The 18,941-nt window shown below is 33.0% G+C and overlaps 2 protein-coding genes and 1 pseudogene across 2 annotated transcripts; 2 read left to right on the top strand and 1 right to left on the bottom strand.

Annotated features, from left to right (window-relative positions):
- Positions 1–3,618: 3,618 nt before the first annotated feature.
- LOC129295191 (uncharacterized) lies at positions 3,619–7,248 on the bottom strand. Its single transcript, XM_054933672.1, has 4 exons — positions 6,904–7,248; positions 6,666–6,721; positions 3,997–4,063; positions 3,619–3,904 (listed from the first exon to the last, which is right to left on the bottom strand). The coding sequence occupies exons 1-4, from the start codon at positions 7,030–7,032 to the stop codon at positions 3,824–3,826; spliced, it is 333 nt and encodes a 110-aa protein (XP_054789647.1). The 5' UTR covers positions 7,033–7,248; the 3' UTR covers positions 3,619–3,823.
- Positions 7,249–8,577: 1,329 nt separating this feature from the next.
- Positions 8,578–9,600, top strand: LOC129295194 (uncharacterized). The gene has a single exon (XM_054933673.1). The coding sequence runs from the start codon at positions 8,578–8,580 to the stop codon at positions 9,598–9,600; it is 1,023 nt and encodes a 340-aa protein (XP_054789648.1).
- A 5,631-nt stretch (positions 9,601–15,231) lies between these two features.
- LOC129295192 (GDSL esterase/lipase At4g16230-like) lies at positions 15,232–17,918 on the top strand (annotated as a pseudogene).
- Positions 17,919–18,941: the final 1,023 nt, after the last annotated feature.

Below are 18,941 nucleotides of genomic sequence, written 5' to 3'. Positions count from 1 at the left end.
AAATAAAATAGTGCAAGTTATATCACTGGGCCCACAGCCTATTAGCCCATCACTGTGCTGTCATGTAAATTGGACATTGGAAAAAGCTCATACTCTATTATTATTCACTATAGCACTATGGATAAATGTAGTATTGTATGAGTTCTTAATGATTTGGCTTTATTTTACTGGTATATAAATGATGTGACTCACCTAGTTGTATGCCAGCATTTCTGCGGGAACACGTTACCATTGTTAAATATCTTTTGCTGACTTGTATCTTGGTTCATTCCCCCAGTGATCCAGCTGGTCGGCCAACATTTCAGGAACTGCTAGAAAGGCTGAGAGAGCTGCAAAGACGTTATGCCCTTCAATTTCAAGCAGCTCGTTCTGCTGGTGTTGAAAACACTCAAAAGGAATCCTAAACACAGCCTCTGAGCTTCTTCTCCTTTATTTGCTTGCAGTCCATATGATGATTTTCTGCATACATTTTTACCAGTTTCTGGTAAGCCGAGGAGTTGGTACAAACTGCCCGGCTTGAAGTTGGAACTTGGAACCATACCAAATTGCTGATCAGAACTGCGGTTCATCACCATTTGCAATAGAACTTATAAGGGGACAACATGGAAAATAGAAAAAGTGGAGCAAGAGACTTTTGACATTGATTATGATTGGGGATGGTCATGTTTTTGTCTCTTTTAAGGCATCGAAGATCTTCGATTTGTTAGTAGTGCTATTTGCCTGGAGCCATGCCAAATGGGGTTGATTGTGACCTCTGTTGTAATCCTAGATGGAGAATTTAGGTGCTATTAAAAAAATTTGTACAGTGGCAGAGAAAGCAAAACTTCGAGTTTTCATTGGACTAAGGGGATTAGGATCAGAAAAGTTCCTTCCCTTTATATTCTTTGATATTCATGGTTGGAGCTTTGTCATTGCCCACTTGAATCAACGAAGTGCGGCTTGGCATGTCAGATTGGCATTTGACAATAACCCTTCAGGATCGATTATTCTGTTTTTAAACCAATCAGTGAGTGTGATTTTCCTACGTAGGTCCACTTCCTTTCTTTGTAGTCCAAAGTGGCAGAATTTTGTACATGATGAATGAGGGAGAAACAGAACCAGTTGCCGCTAATACCAGTTGGAGTTATGGACAAGAATAGATTTCAAAAATCAACTGAAGTACCAGTGCAGGTTAATTGCTCCTTATGTGCAAGGTTTAAATCCTCTGTCCCTTTTAGTGTTTAAAGGGACATTTCATATTTTAGTGCCCTTTGAGGATGAACGTTATTGGAAGTAGTCTCCCAAGATTTTTTTTTTTTTAATACCACGAGCTCCTTAATGCATTTGAACTCAACATTTAATCAGGCGTCTGAGCTAAGTTTGAAGAAAAATTCAATCTTTCATGGTTTGAGTCTTGGACGAGGTCGTGACATGGTTGACCCTACCTGTGTTCTGCCTGAAATTTTCTGCATATCAGCATGCAATATAAATATACGAAAGTATAATAAGAGACGAATGCTTAACTAGATTTGGTCTCAACTTTGAGTTCAGAATACATTGGCACATGGTTCAATCTAGATTAATTAGATAGAGTCTATTATGGATGCGAAGCATTGAAGCATTGAATGAATTGTTCTGTTGTTTGAGAGTTTATATATATATATATATATAGAGGGGGAGAGAGAGAGGAATAAAAGTTATCAAAATATGGGTGAAGCTGAACCAAATGTAGGCTCTCTCTGTTTTTTTTTTTTTTTTATATGAGCTAACTTTGGTGGAATGATGGAATGGTGTGAGTATCGCTTTAATTTTTTTTTTTTTTAATACAAGAGAGGGCAAAGCCCAACAGTAAAATTAGAAGGGAAGGGATGAGATCCCATACTCTCTTTAGCTGCAGGGTCCCTTAGATAATGTGGAACGACATTCAGGAAGAAAGAAGACTGGAGTCCCTCCTTAGCCAACGTGTCAGCAGCACCATTCAGCTCTCTTGATACATATGAAACCTGTACAAATGATAATTTTATACAATATTTTCCAACAACATGATCCACACTACATGACTTTTACTCAATTTTTTATGTTTGTAATGTACAAAACCTTTTAGTTTCAAATTAAAAATTGTAAAATATAATTAATAATTGTTCGAAGCCAAAAATTACACTACTTCAAAAATTATAAATAGTTCCACTTATTTTTTAAATTCCAAACAATATGTTAAGAAACGTGTCTAAATTGAGTATAAGAAAACTCTCAAAATTATATAATTGATATAAGACAAATTAAAAATGAATTTGACTGGAGAGACTAACAAATCTATCTTGTTCAATCTCAATGCCATCCATAATTAAAAGTGAACTCTGGACCAACTATAATGATTAACAAGTCAAAGTGAGCAAGTTAGGTGAACTATGCACCAATAGTTCTTATGAATTATAGTCATGGAGGGAATTTATTCACCTCGTCGTTGTGTCTTTGCGCGACAACTTTATTGCCTTAATAAAGTGGATATGATGATTGAGATAGATAGCCAAAGCAACTTCTGGCAATTTGGTTGATGTATTATACATTTAACTGAAATGACAATTTGATGGGTCTGTTTAGATACTCCTCTGGAATTAATCATGGGGTGCAAAACTATAGTTTCGAAAAAGAAAAAAAATTCAAACACCTCTAATTTTTTTAAATTCTATTTGGTTCCTAAAACTCTATTTTACAGAAGCTAACCAATTACTTTCAATTTTCCCATACTCCATTTTCCAAAATCTAATTTTTCTTTCATTTAGTATATCAGTTTTAAAAAATATTATTTAAACATCATCACGTTGTATTAATCAACTTTTGATCATTGAAATCCAACACACCCAAAGCAGCAGAAAGCCGAAAAAAGAAGATAATAGAAGATAGATGCCATACAAGCTGGGGGCCACGAGTCTGAACCCCAACTTTTGCATGCAACTTGTAGAATTTCAGTTGCGGAAAATTTTCCAAGCTCTGATTAGATCGATTCAGTATTATAGAGCTTTAGCACTTGTAAACTTTCCAACAAGGAACAAACAACGGCAGAAAGATTCCACCAATTGGCAGTGCTTTTCTTTTTTCTTTCTTTATAGCCATCTTCCTATTGCCTGTATACTACAGTAAAATGCAAAATCTATAGTTTGCATATCATGGCTCATAACGTAAAATTTGATAAATTTTTATCATATTTTTAGTATCATTTAATACATTTGTTTTTATTTTAAAATAAAAAATAAATGTCATTTCACATTCTACTAGCAAACATTGTTTCTTCTGATTTATTAATACCCCTCAATCTCAAATTATAAGATACTTTTAAACAAAATCTTATATACTGACAAATCTAATTAAATATAACCTTACTTTTTTTCAAAACAAAAATATAAACTTTAAAAAATACCTTTCATTTGATATTTTAAAAAAGAGAGAATAAAAATTAAATAGAGATAGAGAAAAAGTAATAAACTTATTTAATAAAACTTTCGTATTTTATATTCTGAAGTGTTAAATCTTCCAAAAATATTTTATAATTTGAAATTGAGAGACTATTAAATATTAAATACGAATACTAACTTTTAAAAGTTGTGTCTGAGAATGTAATGAAATGCAGAAAGCATCCGCTCAACCCAAAATTTGGTAAATAAACCATGCACGTTGCAAATTTCAATACAAAGCGGATCTTTCAGGGCTTCACCTAAAAACACGTAATACTTGTCACTAAAGCAAAAATCTAATTTGCCACCCCCAAAATATTAAAAATGAAAATCCTGAATAAATCAGACATTTGATGGTATACATTTGAGGATCCAAATTTCGACCCAAATCTTCAGCGAAGCAAATGCCTAATGGCAGCAACAGCATCACCTTTGTGCTCACGCAAGGTTCTTTCAGCCACCTTTTTGTCCAACTGTTGAACACATTAAAGAAGAGTTACCAATCTATCTTAGACCAGAATGAGCTTAAAAAAGTTGTGAAACTTCAAGTTCAAGATGAAGTTACCTCTAGTTCATTTGCAATTATGTCAACATCAGCTGCATTTATCTTAACAGCAGCCAGTTCTTTCTCCCTGGTAATGAAATAAAAATGAAGTTAGATTTAAGATATAAAAAAATTGACTGATACATACACTTATATTGCAAACGACAGAATGGGTGGTGAGAGCATACAGTAACGAATTTTGAATATAAGCTCACAGTTCACATTTGCATACTAAGACTAAGGCGTCAATAACGTGGTGACTGGTAAGTGGTTCAACACGATATGAGCAATTTAGCAGTTAAAGAGAAAACATGTTTGCATAAAGAATGCAAGTTATTTAACTGGCGATTTTAATCCAAACATGGGAAACAAAAGAAAGACGTGTGCAGATTAAATAGAGCAGAGATTGTCTACTAAGACTTGATTTAATAGCTATAAATATGTGTTTTAGTTGCACAAATCAACTTTGGGAGATAGAATCGATGCACTTCTGACACTTTTGAAGATTTGTTACTCAGTAAATGCTCAAGATGAAAAAATTGCTAAGATATGTGGATCTGGGGACACCAAATCAGCGGGTAAGAATGTTATTCTAGTGTCCCCAATGGCTCCGCTGCTGACACAAGCTTTTCTCATACTACCAAATGCCAATTGGTTTAAGCATGCTTGTATTTGGGTCTCAGACAAAGTGGCTCAGGTGAAAGATATATTCAAGATGAGCTTTTAATCCACCCCCAACCCAAAAAAAAAAAAAAAAGAGATAACTTGTAAATCATAACATCAAACTCATATCAAAATCAGATAAGTCAGCAACCAAACGCAGAAAAAACATTGGTGGAACTTCAAACTTGCAGATTTATGTGAATCTTTAACCAGCAAAATTTAAATAGAATTTACAAATTCAGATTAAAAGCCCAATAGCTTGGGAATTCAAGAAGATGATAATATGCATATTTTGATTGTGCTGTTGGCCAATGAAATTTCTATCACCTAAGGGAAATTCAGTTAAGCCTGGAAGTTTTTAAAGCCTCCTTCTTGGTATGAAATATGCAAAGATCAACAAACCCATGTTAATCTTGGTTTGCGGCTTTGACTCCCTGAGGAGAGCAAAATTCATAGCTGGGATGTGAGTCTAAGGAAAAAGACAGACCTTACTCCAAGTGATAGTTTATGGTATGTCATCAGCCCCTCAATCTTATCCAACGTATCCTAAAAGTTTGCCAAAATCAAGGTAATAAAAATGGAAACATATTATCCAATTCATTAATGAATCCGTAACAAGTTCAGTCTAGAACTAAGCCAAAACCAACATCAAAAAAATTTCCAAAAAAAAAACTACTTAAAAACAGGTACATCTGTAAAAACACTGACAGATTTTAATAAAACTGGTTCACAAATTTGAGCTGGTTATTTAATTTTGGACTAAAAGGAGAAGATTGATAAACCATGGGTTTTTTCCACAAAGTAATACCCAGAACACAAAGCATGAAAAAGACCCCCCGCTCCTCTTCCCTTATATAAGCTCATGTTTCTCACTCCTTGTGCTTTGCAATGAGGGACAAGGTAATACTCACCACATGCTCACCTTCACTTCACGATTCAGTTATTGAACTCAAAAAGCATTTTTCAATTTACAAATTCTATCCCCTCCTTAATCATGAACACTCAACTTCCCTCTTAGGTTCAGTTAACCAGGATCTAGCTAGGAGGGCCCTTTAAAAAAATAATAATAATTTGTGTCCTGTCTCCATATTCCACTCATGAAATAAAAACTTAGTTGTCCATACACCTTGGTTTAAGTCTATTTGTATGAACATGGTTTTTGGGTTCATGGTTCATGTCTATACAAACATAGATGCATATATACAATGACATGCATTATTGCTATAATAAACTAATGATATCTCGAGGCTTGTAATATTTTTAGTAGCTTTATGCAAACTGTTTGTAGTAATGTGTGTGATAATAACAAGACTTCAAGATTATTTTTAGAATAATCAATATTTCAGTTAGAAAAATATATTAATTTAATTATGATGGATTTTACCACAATCTGATCAATGAAACTTACACTAGTACGTTAGTACCCCTACCAATTCAATGACAGGTTTGGTTTTAATTGCCTTGGCCAAAATATTAATGACCCATCATAACTGCAAGCCACTGATTTTGGAGCCCAAAAGATTTAAATGCAAGGTATAAACCTGTCGCAGATGGGATAGATTAGAGTGTCTTTTTCTACATATTTCATCTATCAAAATGCCATTCTCATACTTTTATTAAACGACAGAGAATTGGGTAATAAAAGAGAAAAAGCAAGAAGAATAACAATAATAAACTAAGAGATAATGATGAAGAAGAGACTTCATAGCAATTACTTGCGTTGGTCAAAACAGATCAAAACATCCAGCAACAATTTTGAAATAAAAGTGATTAGGTAGTCAAGTGAAATCTAACATACTAACATGAATCTCTTGATTAGAAATAGGGTATTTTGGTGCATTTAAAATATTTGAAAGCAAAATAGCATGTGATTGGAAAGGAGCATGCCAAAAGCCTCTCCACTTGGTAAAACATCCCCACGTCAACTTACTGAAAGAGAAGGATTATGGCGTTGGTGATTGCAAAAAAAAAAAAAGGAACTTCTGACTTCAACCGTTTTCTGGAAAATAACAAGCTCGTCTGTTTACCTCAAACGCATCGCATTCCAGTCCGCTTCTGCCGATGCAGCAATGGACGCCATGGCCTACCAAATCACAGAACTGTTAGAAAGCATCGCATAAAACCATTTAAGTGGAACGCACTGCCCTGCCCTAATCATTATAAACCAAGCCTCCATCACCACTAACTAACGAATTCTTACAATTTTTGATTTCTCAGAATAAAATATCGAATAAAAAAGCAAGTATTAAGGAGACGGGGAGGGACCTCTTGGACGCGAGTGGAGTCGAGCTGGCGATCCTCGACACGGTCAGTGAGCTTATCAAACGCTTTGCTCTGTTGCTGTAAATCCTTGGAATCCTCAATCCTCTCTACTCCCTCATCTGCAGCCTCCATCTTCCCTCTTTCCAGCTTTTTGCCACAGAAGTTCCCGAAAGAAATTCGAGACAGAGAATATAAAAGTCTCTATTGCGAGTAGATTTATATGCCCTAAGAGTAGAAAAAGCTAGACCCTTGTTGATAGTCTGAAGGACTACGATAGTGCGACACTTGAGCAAGGAGAACTGGAAAATGAGCGTGAGCCTCGAAACTTGAAGGCTGCCGGCACCTTCCCTGCGCTGCCTCGGAGGATGTTGCCTTATTGAGCACACAGTGCCAGAAATGGAGATTGGGCCTTTTCGGGTTGGGCCTTATAAAATCTGACTTTGGATATTGTGCTTTGATTTGTTAAGCCTAGCAATTATCTATTTTAAAAAAGAAAACAGAGAGAGAGACTTAGGCCCAGTCTGATGATACAGAAAACTTTGTCCAAGAAAAGTGATATACAATAACAATATCACCAATCTCGATATTAATATCAATAATATATATATATATATATATATATAAAATATGCGCCAAACCACCCTCTAGAAGAGGCATGAATAACTTAGGCACACTCTTTAGATTCATTGTAATTATAATACAAAATGCCACCTAATTAACTATGATTAGATGGTGGCATGTTGGGCTCGGGTGCTATATAGAGCCTTGTTGCAAGCTACATTAATATTTAATACGACTTATAAGTGAACCACATGGTGGGACGAGCTTCATGCCCGCCAGTTCCATTTTATAAGTGACATTGTTTCCATTTGTTTTGTTACTTACTCATCATTGTAATGACACTGAATTGCAGAAAAATTTACTACGTACACGGCTCTCATAAATAAAAATGGGATGTACAAATTAGATGCATCCTATTAATTACTTGGACAAGTTCAAATATATCATAGATATACGAGCAAGTTTGTGTTAGATAGTCGAAACTTGCATGAGTGGTGCACAGCCAGTTATTAGCACTTCAAGTACTTGAGAGAAGAGACAAGGTTTTGTTGGGAGTCGATCAGACTATATAGAATCTGTCTTCTAATCCTGTTCGGACTGAAAGGACGAATGGAAGTTTAGCAGTCTCGATCGCAGAAAAAGAGAGCTCAACGAAATGCATTAATGGTTAAACGATCTATGACCCAAGCTAGAGACCTCTAATGTCTCCTTTTCTAATACTCCTTATAATATTCAACTTTTCAATTTCGTTTTTTATTTTTTTTAAATTATTGACTTCTACATAAAATAAGAGATATTTGAATACTTTAATGTTTTAAAATGGTAAAAATTCATATTTTTTATGATTTTTTAAAAATTATTTTTAAAAAATCATAAAAAATATAAATTTTTATTATTTTAAGACATCAAATATTTAAATATTTTTTATTTTATATAGAAGTTAATGATATAAAGAAAAAAAAAGGAAAGTTAAGATATTAAAGGGACAATAGAAAAGACACGTTAGAGGCCCCTAATTCGTAATTGTCAGTATAAATACGAGCGATGTTCGCCGGACTAAGTCGCCAATCGACCGATTAATATCGATCTTTATTTACTCTGTTTTTCTAGTTAAAGATGAGGAATCTTGTGAGTGGGACTCTCCTGGTGGTGATACTAATGGCGGTTGTAGGAATATCCGAGGGTCGAAGATCAGTCAAACTTGGCGAGCTTCATGGCACTGAAGGTGTGACTCCTGGTTATGGAAGCTATGGTAACGGAAGTGAAGGTGGTGATGTTAGTAGCTATGGAAGTGGGCAAGGAGGAGGAAGCGGAGAAGGTTACGCTGGAGGGGGAAATGGAGGAGGAGGAGGAGGCTGTGGAAGTGGAGAAGGAAATGGAGGAGGTTACGGCGCCGGAGGTGGAGGAGGAGAAGGAGAAGGAGAAGGTTGTGGAAGCGGAGGCGGGTATGCCGGAGGAGGAGGAGGTTGTGGAAATGGAGAAGGAAGTGGAGGAGGTTACAGCGGAGGGGGCAGAGGAGAAGGATCAGGCTGTGGAAGTGGAGGAGGATACGCCGGAGGGGGAGAAGGCTGTGGAAGCGGAGAAGGAAGTGGAGGAGGTTACACCGGAGGGGGCGGAGGAGAAGGAAGTGGAGGAGGTTACGCGGGAGGGAATGGAAGAGAAGGAGGAGGTTGTGATGGAAGCGGAGGGGGCTATGGCGGAGGATGTGGAAGTGGAGGAGGTTATGAGGGAGGAGGAGATGAAGGAGGAAAAGGTTGTGGTAGTGGTTGTGAAGGAGGTTACGCCGGAGGAGAAGGTTGTGACTGCGGAGGAGGAAATGGAGGAGGTTACGCAGGCGGTGGCGATGAAGGAGGAAATGGAGGAGGTTACGAGGGAGGATCAGATGGAAGCTATGGAGGTGAACCTAGTGGTGGCGACAATGGCGGATGTAGTGACAATGGGGACAATGGAGGTAGCGGGGGCTTAAGTATAGGTATAAGTATCGGCGGGATAGGCTCCAGTGGCGGAAACGGTGGAAACAACTGCACCAGTGGCAGCGGCGCCGTTGAGACAGGCGGGAACCATGGTAACAAATATGCAAGTGCCAGTGGTGGCGGGGATAATAATGTTACTGCTGGATCAGTTGGTGGTAAATCTTGAATCAAATTCTTCCAATAAATAATCCGTGTATTTGCGTGTGCGTGAGATTATATGAAATGCATGATGGATACAAGTACGTACTTGTCAAGAGAACACGAGAGAATATGAGATCGATAAAGAGAAGAAGTGAGGTCATGGATAATACTCACTTCTACTTTTTTATCTGCATGCCACTCTCTTGTTTATTTGTATTAAGAGTTCACAGCATGATTGTATAAAGTCTGAAATCGATTAGTTTTGGATTGGAATAAACACAAGTTTGGCTGGCTAATTCCTTACGTGTGTGGTATGCCCACGAACAGATAGTGCCATGCGACACAATAGATCTCTTTTCATTAAGATGCAAATGTGTGGTAATCAATTCTGATTTGCAATCTCAAGATTTGATGTGTATCCTTGAAATGTAATAATACAACATTGTCATAAAGGAATCAATAGGGGATTGTTACTCTACTATATTAGTGGACTTGATGCCACCTTGGCGTAATATAACGAAGTCAAAAGAGTAGAGAAATTTTAAATTTCATGTATATAGAGACCAATTGCCTTCCATAAAGACAAACCATCTTGTCCGTAAATCATACATATAAATATACCTTTTTGCCACAAATTATATATGTGGCTTCACTACAGGATGAATTCATTAAACAAAAAAAGTGTTGAATACCTTAGAAAAATAATAACTTGTTCACAATTGCAGTCTGAGTCTGAGTTCCTTTTTTTTTTCCCCTTTCAATGTTCAAGTCCAAAGTCCAGACTCACATTGCCTGAAAAAAGAGGTCTGGGTACTGATCGATCAACTTGTCCCATTCTCCTTTTCAAGTTTGTCTCTTCTTCTGACAAAAACCTTCATATACAAGACTTTGCTTATTTTTGTCGTATATTCTATTTTTTGTTGTAGTTTGTAAGATTTCAACAAACCTAAAAATGTTATAAATTTCCCCAAGCAACCTAAACATCGGCCACAAGGGTGACATGCAGATGGAGAGAAAGCCAACTCTAGTAGCATTCATATTTCATACATGCATGGCTAGTTTTAATTACCACTACTCTCTTTTGTAAAGTACCATGTTAAAAAATGTAAGATATTATAAGTCTTTCAAGATGTATTTAATGAAATTTTGTCAAAAATATCTTTAATTAAGGGTTATAGTTAATAAGCTTTTTTAATTAAAACACCCTACTAAATAGAACAGTCAATCTCAACCCCTTTAAACCCAAAAAAAAAATTAAAATTAGACCGCTACTTTAAAGTGTAAAATAACAATTCAAAATAAAAGAGTTGACACTTTTAAGTCTTAAAATAAAAGAATCAATTTAAATCTTAAAATAAAAGAGTCAGCCCTTTTAGAGCTAGAGCACTCTTTTAAGTCCCTTTTATAATTTTTTAAAAAATTTTAATATTAACAAATTAAACATTACATTGATTCTAAAACCTTAACCTCATTTTACAATGATAAAGAAAAAATATGAAAAGCTTAATATGTTTGTCATTGATGAGGCTTCACGAGGAGAAGAATTAAATTATATTAATGTTGATGATAATAAAAATTATCAATATTTAATTGATGATGCTATTAAAGTTTGATTGTTATTTGTGTTGATTTTGTGATGTTGTTGTTTTTTATTAGATTTAAATTTATTGTTGTATGAATTGATTTAAATTTGTTTTCCTAGAATTAATGTATCTGTAATAATTTTTTTAGAATTTTAAATATATTTTTTAAATTGAAAAATAGAAGAAGAAAAATATAAGGCCAAGGCACTGAGGCCGGCTCTTCAGCTCTAAGGGCCAAGGAGGGCTGATCAAAATGAAATACTGAGATACAATTAAGTTTAATAAGGTTAGCTTGTTTAAACTCTGAAGGGCTGTTCCGCCTCTAATTAACAACTCTACTGCTAAATAAGGGGTGAACATGCAAAGAAAGTGTAATTTCAAATACAATTGACTTATTCATTGTGAGTGTAATTCAATTAAAAGTACCTTAATTTTGAATGAGGGAATAATAAACACTTCATCTAGTCCATAATATAAGCACATTTTCTCTTGGCTAATATTAGCCTGAAATATAAATGACTTAGCAATTGTGAAAAAAAATTCCACTATCCCTTGTGTTTATTAAGCTGAATTTTTATGTTTGTAAATTTATGTCTTTTTTCCCACTCATTATAAATTGAAACTAATAATAAAAAAACAATATATATTATCACAATTGAATAAAAATTTTAATTGGCATACAGATTACTATTAAACAATAATTATATTTTAAACTAGAGAGAGAGTAAATCAGAAGATGGAACAATCTTCAAGCTTACCAGTTTCATTTTTCTAGAAATTTTTATACACACACACACACACAAGGAGGGGGAGAGAGGAGAATTAATAACATAACTTTTTGCATACAATTAATCATTATTCATAGGTGAAGCTAATGATATAATTTTAAATTTCTAATTTTTCTTTAAATTTTTGATCTACCCTTAAATTTTAGTCCATTGCAACTACGTTTTTATAATTTTCTGAGTTAAAAAATTATACAAACTAAGTTGTTTCAAGCCAATAAATTAAGAATTGAGTTGTTTTGAGTTAAAAATTAAAGACTAGATTAATAATTAAAAAAAATCAATAACCAAAAGTCAATTTTCCCATATATACACACACACACACACGTGTCCAGTAGTATAAGATATCTTTTAGTTAAATTACACATTTTCATAAGTTAGTTAATTATTTTTAAATTAGCCCTCTTTTTCTATATTTATTTTTATCAATAGAATGTTTCAATTAAAAAATATTATTAATTATCCCTAATTAAGAGTATTTTTAATAAACCTTATTAATAATTGCATATTAAAAATTTAAAATACTTTATATTTTTAACATGATATTTAAAAAAAAGTTTAATAATATTAACTGGGTGGATGGAGTATGAGTAGTTGTGAACACACATCGAATTGCAGGAAATTTTGCCCTCTGCGTGCAGGGTTTTCACTGTCTGAAAATGGGATGAGCATTAATGAGCTGCATCTTTAATTAAGCATTTAACTATGTACTTTGCCAACTTGGTCGGTGGTCGAATCAATTCATTGCCTACTGATCAAGATTAATGAAGTTACTGTACCGCGTACACATGATTTCATTCGTTTGGAGGTTGGCCGAGTTGTGTACTTCCTCCGATCTAAAATACAGGGCTATAAGCATTTTTTTCTCAACTAATTTTAATTTAAAGTAAAAGCAATCTAATATATATAATTTTTATTTTATTTTTTGTATTTATTAATTTAGATATTTTTATAAATGTATCTATCATTTATTATGGAGTACATTGATAATCAGGACTAGAGGTAAAAAGGAAAAACAATACTCCCTATGTCTTAAATTATAAAAAAAAACTTTTAAATAAAATCTCACATACCAATAAATCTCATTAAATACACTTAACAACCTTATTTTTTTAAAATAAAAATATAAACTTTTAAAAATACCCATAATTTTATACATTGAAAAGCAAATGAATGAAAATTAATTATAGAAAGAGAAATGATAATATTAAAAATGGTATATTTAATAAAACCTTAATCCACTCAAAGTGTTTTATATTTTAAAATGAAAAAACTTTTTTAAAAGTGCTCTATAATTTAATATATAGGGAGTATATGTTTTTATGGAAGAGAACTTTATTGGCATATGATTTTTTTATAAAAAAAAAGCTACTTATATTTTGGATGGGGGAGTATATGTTAGATTTGTCTTGTAGTCGAGTTCGGAATTAATGTAAGGATTTACTAGAAGTTTAGCAGTATGGATCAGAGAAAGAGATCTTAATCTTATGGAAACGCATTAATCGACCTGCGTTATAAGTGACCCTAGTTGTGATCTTATTATATTTTCATTGTCTAAAGATGATATAGAAAAGGAAATAATGATTCAAGGTGAAGTTATTTTATTCATCTCTACAGCACTTACATATGCACATAAATGCAGTTACGAGAATCACTGTAATCTCTCTCTTCAATATATTCTCTTTTTTTAATATTTTTCATTAAATAAAAAATATTTTTAAAAATTTATATTTTTATCTTAAAAAAATAAGATTATAAAATGTATTTAAAGAGCTGTGAGATTTTGTAAAAAAATATTTTATAATTTAAAAAAGAATGAGTATATATATTTGCATTTCATCCAGAGAAGCCACAAATTTATTGATCCCATTTTTAAACTTATGTTATTCTAAATTTGGAAGGAAAAAAAGAAGATAAACTAAATTATTTTTTTCAGATAAAAATAAAATAAATTAATTAGAATTATAAAATAGCAGTGAGCTTCATCTTCTTTCTTACGACTTTTTATTTTGAATTTTTAGTTGACATTAACTTCAAAGATTCGTTTAAAATCTAAGCTTTCGTAGAAAAAAAACATGGCAACTTGCTAGGGTTTTCCCCTCATGTAATAATGTATGCTATAATAAACCAATTGTCTTGTAACTTAATAGCATATTAACTCTTTATAAGGGGGAGTTGCGGGTTTGATTCTGCCTGTAATTAACCTTAAACAGTAAAAGAAGCAAGTTCTAATGTGAAATGCATTAACTTGAATTGGACATGAAAGTTCATCGGTTTTGAGCTCCGCACAATGCAACAACTTCTCATTGTCTCATTATGAACAATAGGTCGGCCAATGATATCCAATTGTCTGGATTGTGGATGAACTTAAATAACACTCCCCCATCTTTATATATAAGAGAAAAGAATTATATCATATCATTTTAAAAAATTAGTTAAGCATAATAATTATATCTGAAAATAAAGAAATTGAATTAAAGTGCCCTATGTTAATTAATATAAATATGCATTAATTATTTTTATTAATGTAAATTATGAGGAATGATTTAGGAAATATGTCATAAATGTTTATTAAAATAAGTGATTTTGTTTATATGAAAAAAAGATAGTTTTTTTTATAAATAGAAATGAAATAATACTACTTTTTTTATTTTTAAATATAAGAAAAACTATTATGTGCCTCTCTGTTTTTATTTATAAGCAAAGTTACAAGTTTTAAGGAGGATTTATCTCTAATTGTGCTTTATAAAGTCAATGGGCAAATTTATTTAATTAATTATAACGATAATTTAGTTCAATTTTTTTTAATTTCAAACACATGCTTAACCAACTTCTTTAAAACTGTGTGAATTGATTACTTTTTCTTAATTTTAAAAGGGATACTCATGGATAGGCTGTGGGCAAGTTTAATTTTGACGTTATATAATAACGGTAAGCCTTATTGTCATGGGAAGGCCATAGTACGGCGCCTATTAACAAGGAAAATGTTGTATATGCTCATGTCTTGTCATGTTAAACTCTATGAAGCTAACTACTAACTACTCCCTCCGATCCTATTTATAAGTCATTTCTACCAACCTCATCAATACCAATACAATAAAAGTACAAGGAATAAAAGTAAGTAAAATTTCAAACATGCCCCTATATAACAAATCTAAAAAGTAATGTCCTGTTACTTTTTCTCTCTCATGAAGGGTAATTTTGAAAATACCTCTCAAATATTACCTAAAAAGACGCACCATGACTTATAAATGGGACCAAATACACCTTTTAAAATTGGACTTATAAATGGGACCGGAGGGAGTAGAGGATAGTAATTTTACTGTTGAGAAGTTTATCAGAAAATGCACGGATTCCATTGATTCACGGAAACTCAAACAAATAGAGACGCCAAATATAATAACATGGTAGTTGCTCATTTCAAAGGTCATTTAATACAGAATGTCAGCTTTCTTTCTCCATATCATTCAAATAATGAATAGCCTTTTAATTTCCTCATAAAGCTCGAAGCTCGGGAGTTCCTCTGCAGTTTCCTATACACATACTTGCTGTTCATTCTTCGGTAGTGAAAAAGATGGATAGATCAGTGATGCTTTAGACCGTGTTTGCTGGGTTCACAGTTTTGGGCATGCTATTGGGAATGTGCGTTTCAAAGGACCTGCAAATTTCGTGTTTGGGGAGTCTCTTGTTGATGCTGGCAACAACAACTACCTTCTTTCCCTCTCCACCAAGACCAACTTCTTCCCACGCGGCATCGATTTTGGCATACCCACCGGACGCTTCACTAATGGCAAAACCATCGTCGACATCATAGGTATCTAATGACAGCAAACGTTTCTTTTCGTGTCTTGTGTTGCACCAATGGCTTCTGAATATTGCTGTTTGTTATAATTTATCAATGCTGAAGATATCAATATTTTTTAATTAAAATTAATAGTGGCCATGTCATCTATCAATGTTAAAATTGTTGACGGACGGGAACGGTTCTTTGAAAAATAAAAGAAGTGCACATGAAGATGGAAGTTGTGCATGATATTTTCAAGACGTGCCATGCAGCATTTCCTTTAAATTTAATTTACTCGCATCTTCTCCAGTCTTGGATGCAAATTTTTCATGTCAAGCTAAATATATGATGGAGACATATTTGGAACTGATAAACAATATAATTAAACTCTCTTCCCTCTCTATATCCTTAAAACTTTCCTCTCAACTAGTGTCAAATCCTAAATTCACCCTTAAGAGGCACATAACCAAAATTTTTCTTATCACCATTTTCTCTTCACTTCTCTAACCATAACCATGCATTCATCTGAAATTTATGGCTAAATGTCAATTGTTAATATTAGTGAAGTGAAGAGAAATTAATGATAAGAAAATGGAGAAGTTCCGCTTCTAGATTACTATTCTGTTGATATTCAAACAATTTGTGCATCTGAGTTTAATGTAGACGTGATAACGATATAGCAGGACAAAAACTAGACATGTGTTATACTCCACCATACTTGGCACCCACTACATCTGGGCCAATGGTTCTTCGTGGTGTCAATTATGCCTCTTGGGGTGCTGGAATTCTCAATGGCACTAGAAAAATCTTCGTACGTACGTTTTTCTTTTCCTCTGTTTCATCTTATATAGGTGTATGTGTGTGTTAATTACTAGCTCCATCACCAACTTCTGAACCTTGGTTAGATGATTAATAATTCGCTTATATATTCACAGGGTGGACGCATCAACTTCGATGCACAGGTGGATAACTTCGCCAATACTAGGAACGATATCATCTCCGATATTGGTTCCCTTGCAGCTCTCAATTTATTCAAAAGGGCAATCTTTTCTGTCACCATAATTTCTTGACACCGTCCTTCTCAATATGTCAAGAGCATTTGGCATGATTAGAGTATAAAAAGAAGTCCTACATCTAAAAGATTAAAAAATAAATTATGATATATAAAATTTAAGAAATATTTAATCAAATGACTTAAATTATTTTGATAGAGTATATTATTTTTAAGCATACTTAATATAAAAAAAAAAGAAAAGAGAGAAGAAAAAGAAAAAAAAATTGAATAAACTTAAAGTTTTTGAAATTAAACAAGTACAAACCCAACCAAAAAATAAAAAAAAAACTATTTTAATAGATAATGTTATTTTTAAACATACGTAATGGAATAAATCTAACAAATATTACCTCAGCTCTTCGTGGCCACCTTGATATTAAGATTTAGCACAGCTCATCGTGCGCAATAACACAGGCTAATGTAGGTCCCATAGGATGCATACCGATTCAGAGGGACACACGGGAGAGGAGTCTTTTCAATTTTTTCTTTTCATTTCCTTCCACTTCTTCCATCCCAATCATTCATTAATTTTATTATTTAAAAAAATTATTTAATAAAATAATTTGTATGGTGAGGATAGATGAAGTGAAGGAAAATAGAAGGAAAAAAATGGAGAGACACCTCTCCCGGGACACAAACCCAGCTTCTGGTAATAACTGTGTCAGTTTCTCGAATCAGATAGCTCAGTTATTCAACAAACAGTTGAAGGTCCTTCTTTCTGAACTTAGAACTAACCTTCAGGGTATCAACCATCCTTTATGCGGACGTTTACAACATTTTATTTGACATACGCCAAAACTTCACTGCATATGGTCTGTATATTATGGGTGCGCTGTAATGCAAATGCAAGTTTAATTTCTGGGTTTAAATATTAATGGTGGGATTGTTTTTGTGGGTGTGAACTTAACAGGGTTTGAGAATGCTTCGTCGTCATGCTATTCGTTGGATGGGCGGTTCGGGGGTTTGATGCCGTGTGGGCCGGCGGCCAAAGTGCGTGTTGACAGATCCAAGTACGCGTTCTGGGATCCGTACCAACCTTCTCGAGCAGCAAATGAGATCATCGCTAAGCGGCTCTTGGTTGGCGATCTTGCTGATGGTTGTCCCATCAATCTTCGCTGTCTTGCTTCTTATTCTTGATCTCTTGACACATATTTAATATTGTTTTTTTTTTAATCCGGAGAAAGAAACCTATGGCCTGATTGATTGCCTTGGAGCAAAGATTTGTCTGACAAGTGTCACGTTTTGACTTTTGATTACCTCCCTCTATAACTCTATTGGACCGGTTTCTGTCGCAAATTAATGGACATTGCTATTTGTTTAAAATATAAAATATTTTTTAAAAAATTGAGTGTTAAAAAATATAAAATATTTTTAATTTTTTGAGATATAATTATTATTATTTTTAAGTATTCATATTAATAATAATTTTATAATTATTATAGGGTATTTAATATGAGTAAATATGAAAAGATAGGGTTAATTAAAAAGTAGAAAATTATTTATTGGAGTGAAATTTAGTTAAAAATATTTTATATTTTTAAACAAGAAGAGTACTTATTTCCCTCAATCAACCTCAACTTTATATTCATGGGCTGGTTTTTGTCTCTAAGTAGTGTTCTGTGGACTCTGAGGTAAGTAATTATCAATTAATTTACATTTTTTTAAAAAATTAGTTAAAATCTTGATTTTTAAAAAATTACATTTTTAACCATATTTTTTAGCATAGTAAATATAACATTTAATTTATTTAAAATATATTTATTAATTACTCAACAAAATAAGGGTTTAATTGAAAAAAAATTTACTTTCTTGTTAAAAAATATAAAACATGTTTAACTAAATTTCACTCTCAATAAAATAATTAATTATCTTTAAATTAATAGTTCATATTTATTCTTATTTAATAGAGTATTTCACTTTAAAGTAAATATAAAATAATTTATTTATTTTAAATACTTTTAAAAAATGCAATGATTACATATGAAAACACTATAAACACTTTATATTTTTTGACATTCAATATATAACACCTACCCAACACCTATGATATTTTATATTGTGGTTTGAGGGAAATATTATTGAAACAGAATTTGTTTTCAATTTATGTTAATTTAATTTCAAAATTATCAGATAGGAATTGTTAATTATTATTAATTTCAA

Source organism: Prosopis cineraria, unplaced genomic scaffold, assembly GCF_029017545.1.
Source record: "Prosopis cineraria cultivar Desert tree isolate PC_DT_omini unplaced genomic scaffold, ASM2901754v1 PC66, whole genome shotgun sequence".
Taxonomy (NCBI): domain Eukaryota; kingdom Viridiplantae; phylum Streptophyta; class Magnoliopsida; order Fabales; family Fabaceae; genus Prosopis; species Prosopis cineraria.
This window is presented reverse-complemented; position numbering and strand designations above follow the sequence as displayed.

What these genes read in the sequence shown, in the direction of transcription:
- LOC129295194 (XM_054933673.1), top strand. Translation starts at nt 8,578, where the DNA reads ATGAGGAATCTTGTGAGTGGGACTCTCCTGGTGGTGATACTAATGGCG.
- LOC129295191 (XM_054933672.1), bottom strand. Translation starts at nt 7,032, where the DNA reads ATGGAGGCTGCAGATGAGGGAGTAGAGAGGATTGAGGATTCCAAGGAT. An exon ending in ACTCCACTCGCGTCCAAGAG is followed by an intron (nt 6,722 to 6,903) that starts GTCCCTCCCCGT and finishes GTGATTTGGTAG; the next exon opens with GCCATGGCGTCCATTGCTGC. An exon ending in TGGAATGCGATGCGTTTGAG is followed by an intron (nt 4,064 to 6,665) that starts GTAAACAGACGA and finishes TTTCATTACCAG; the next exon opens with GGAGAAAGAACTGGCTGCTG.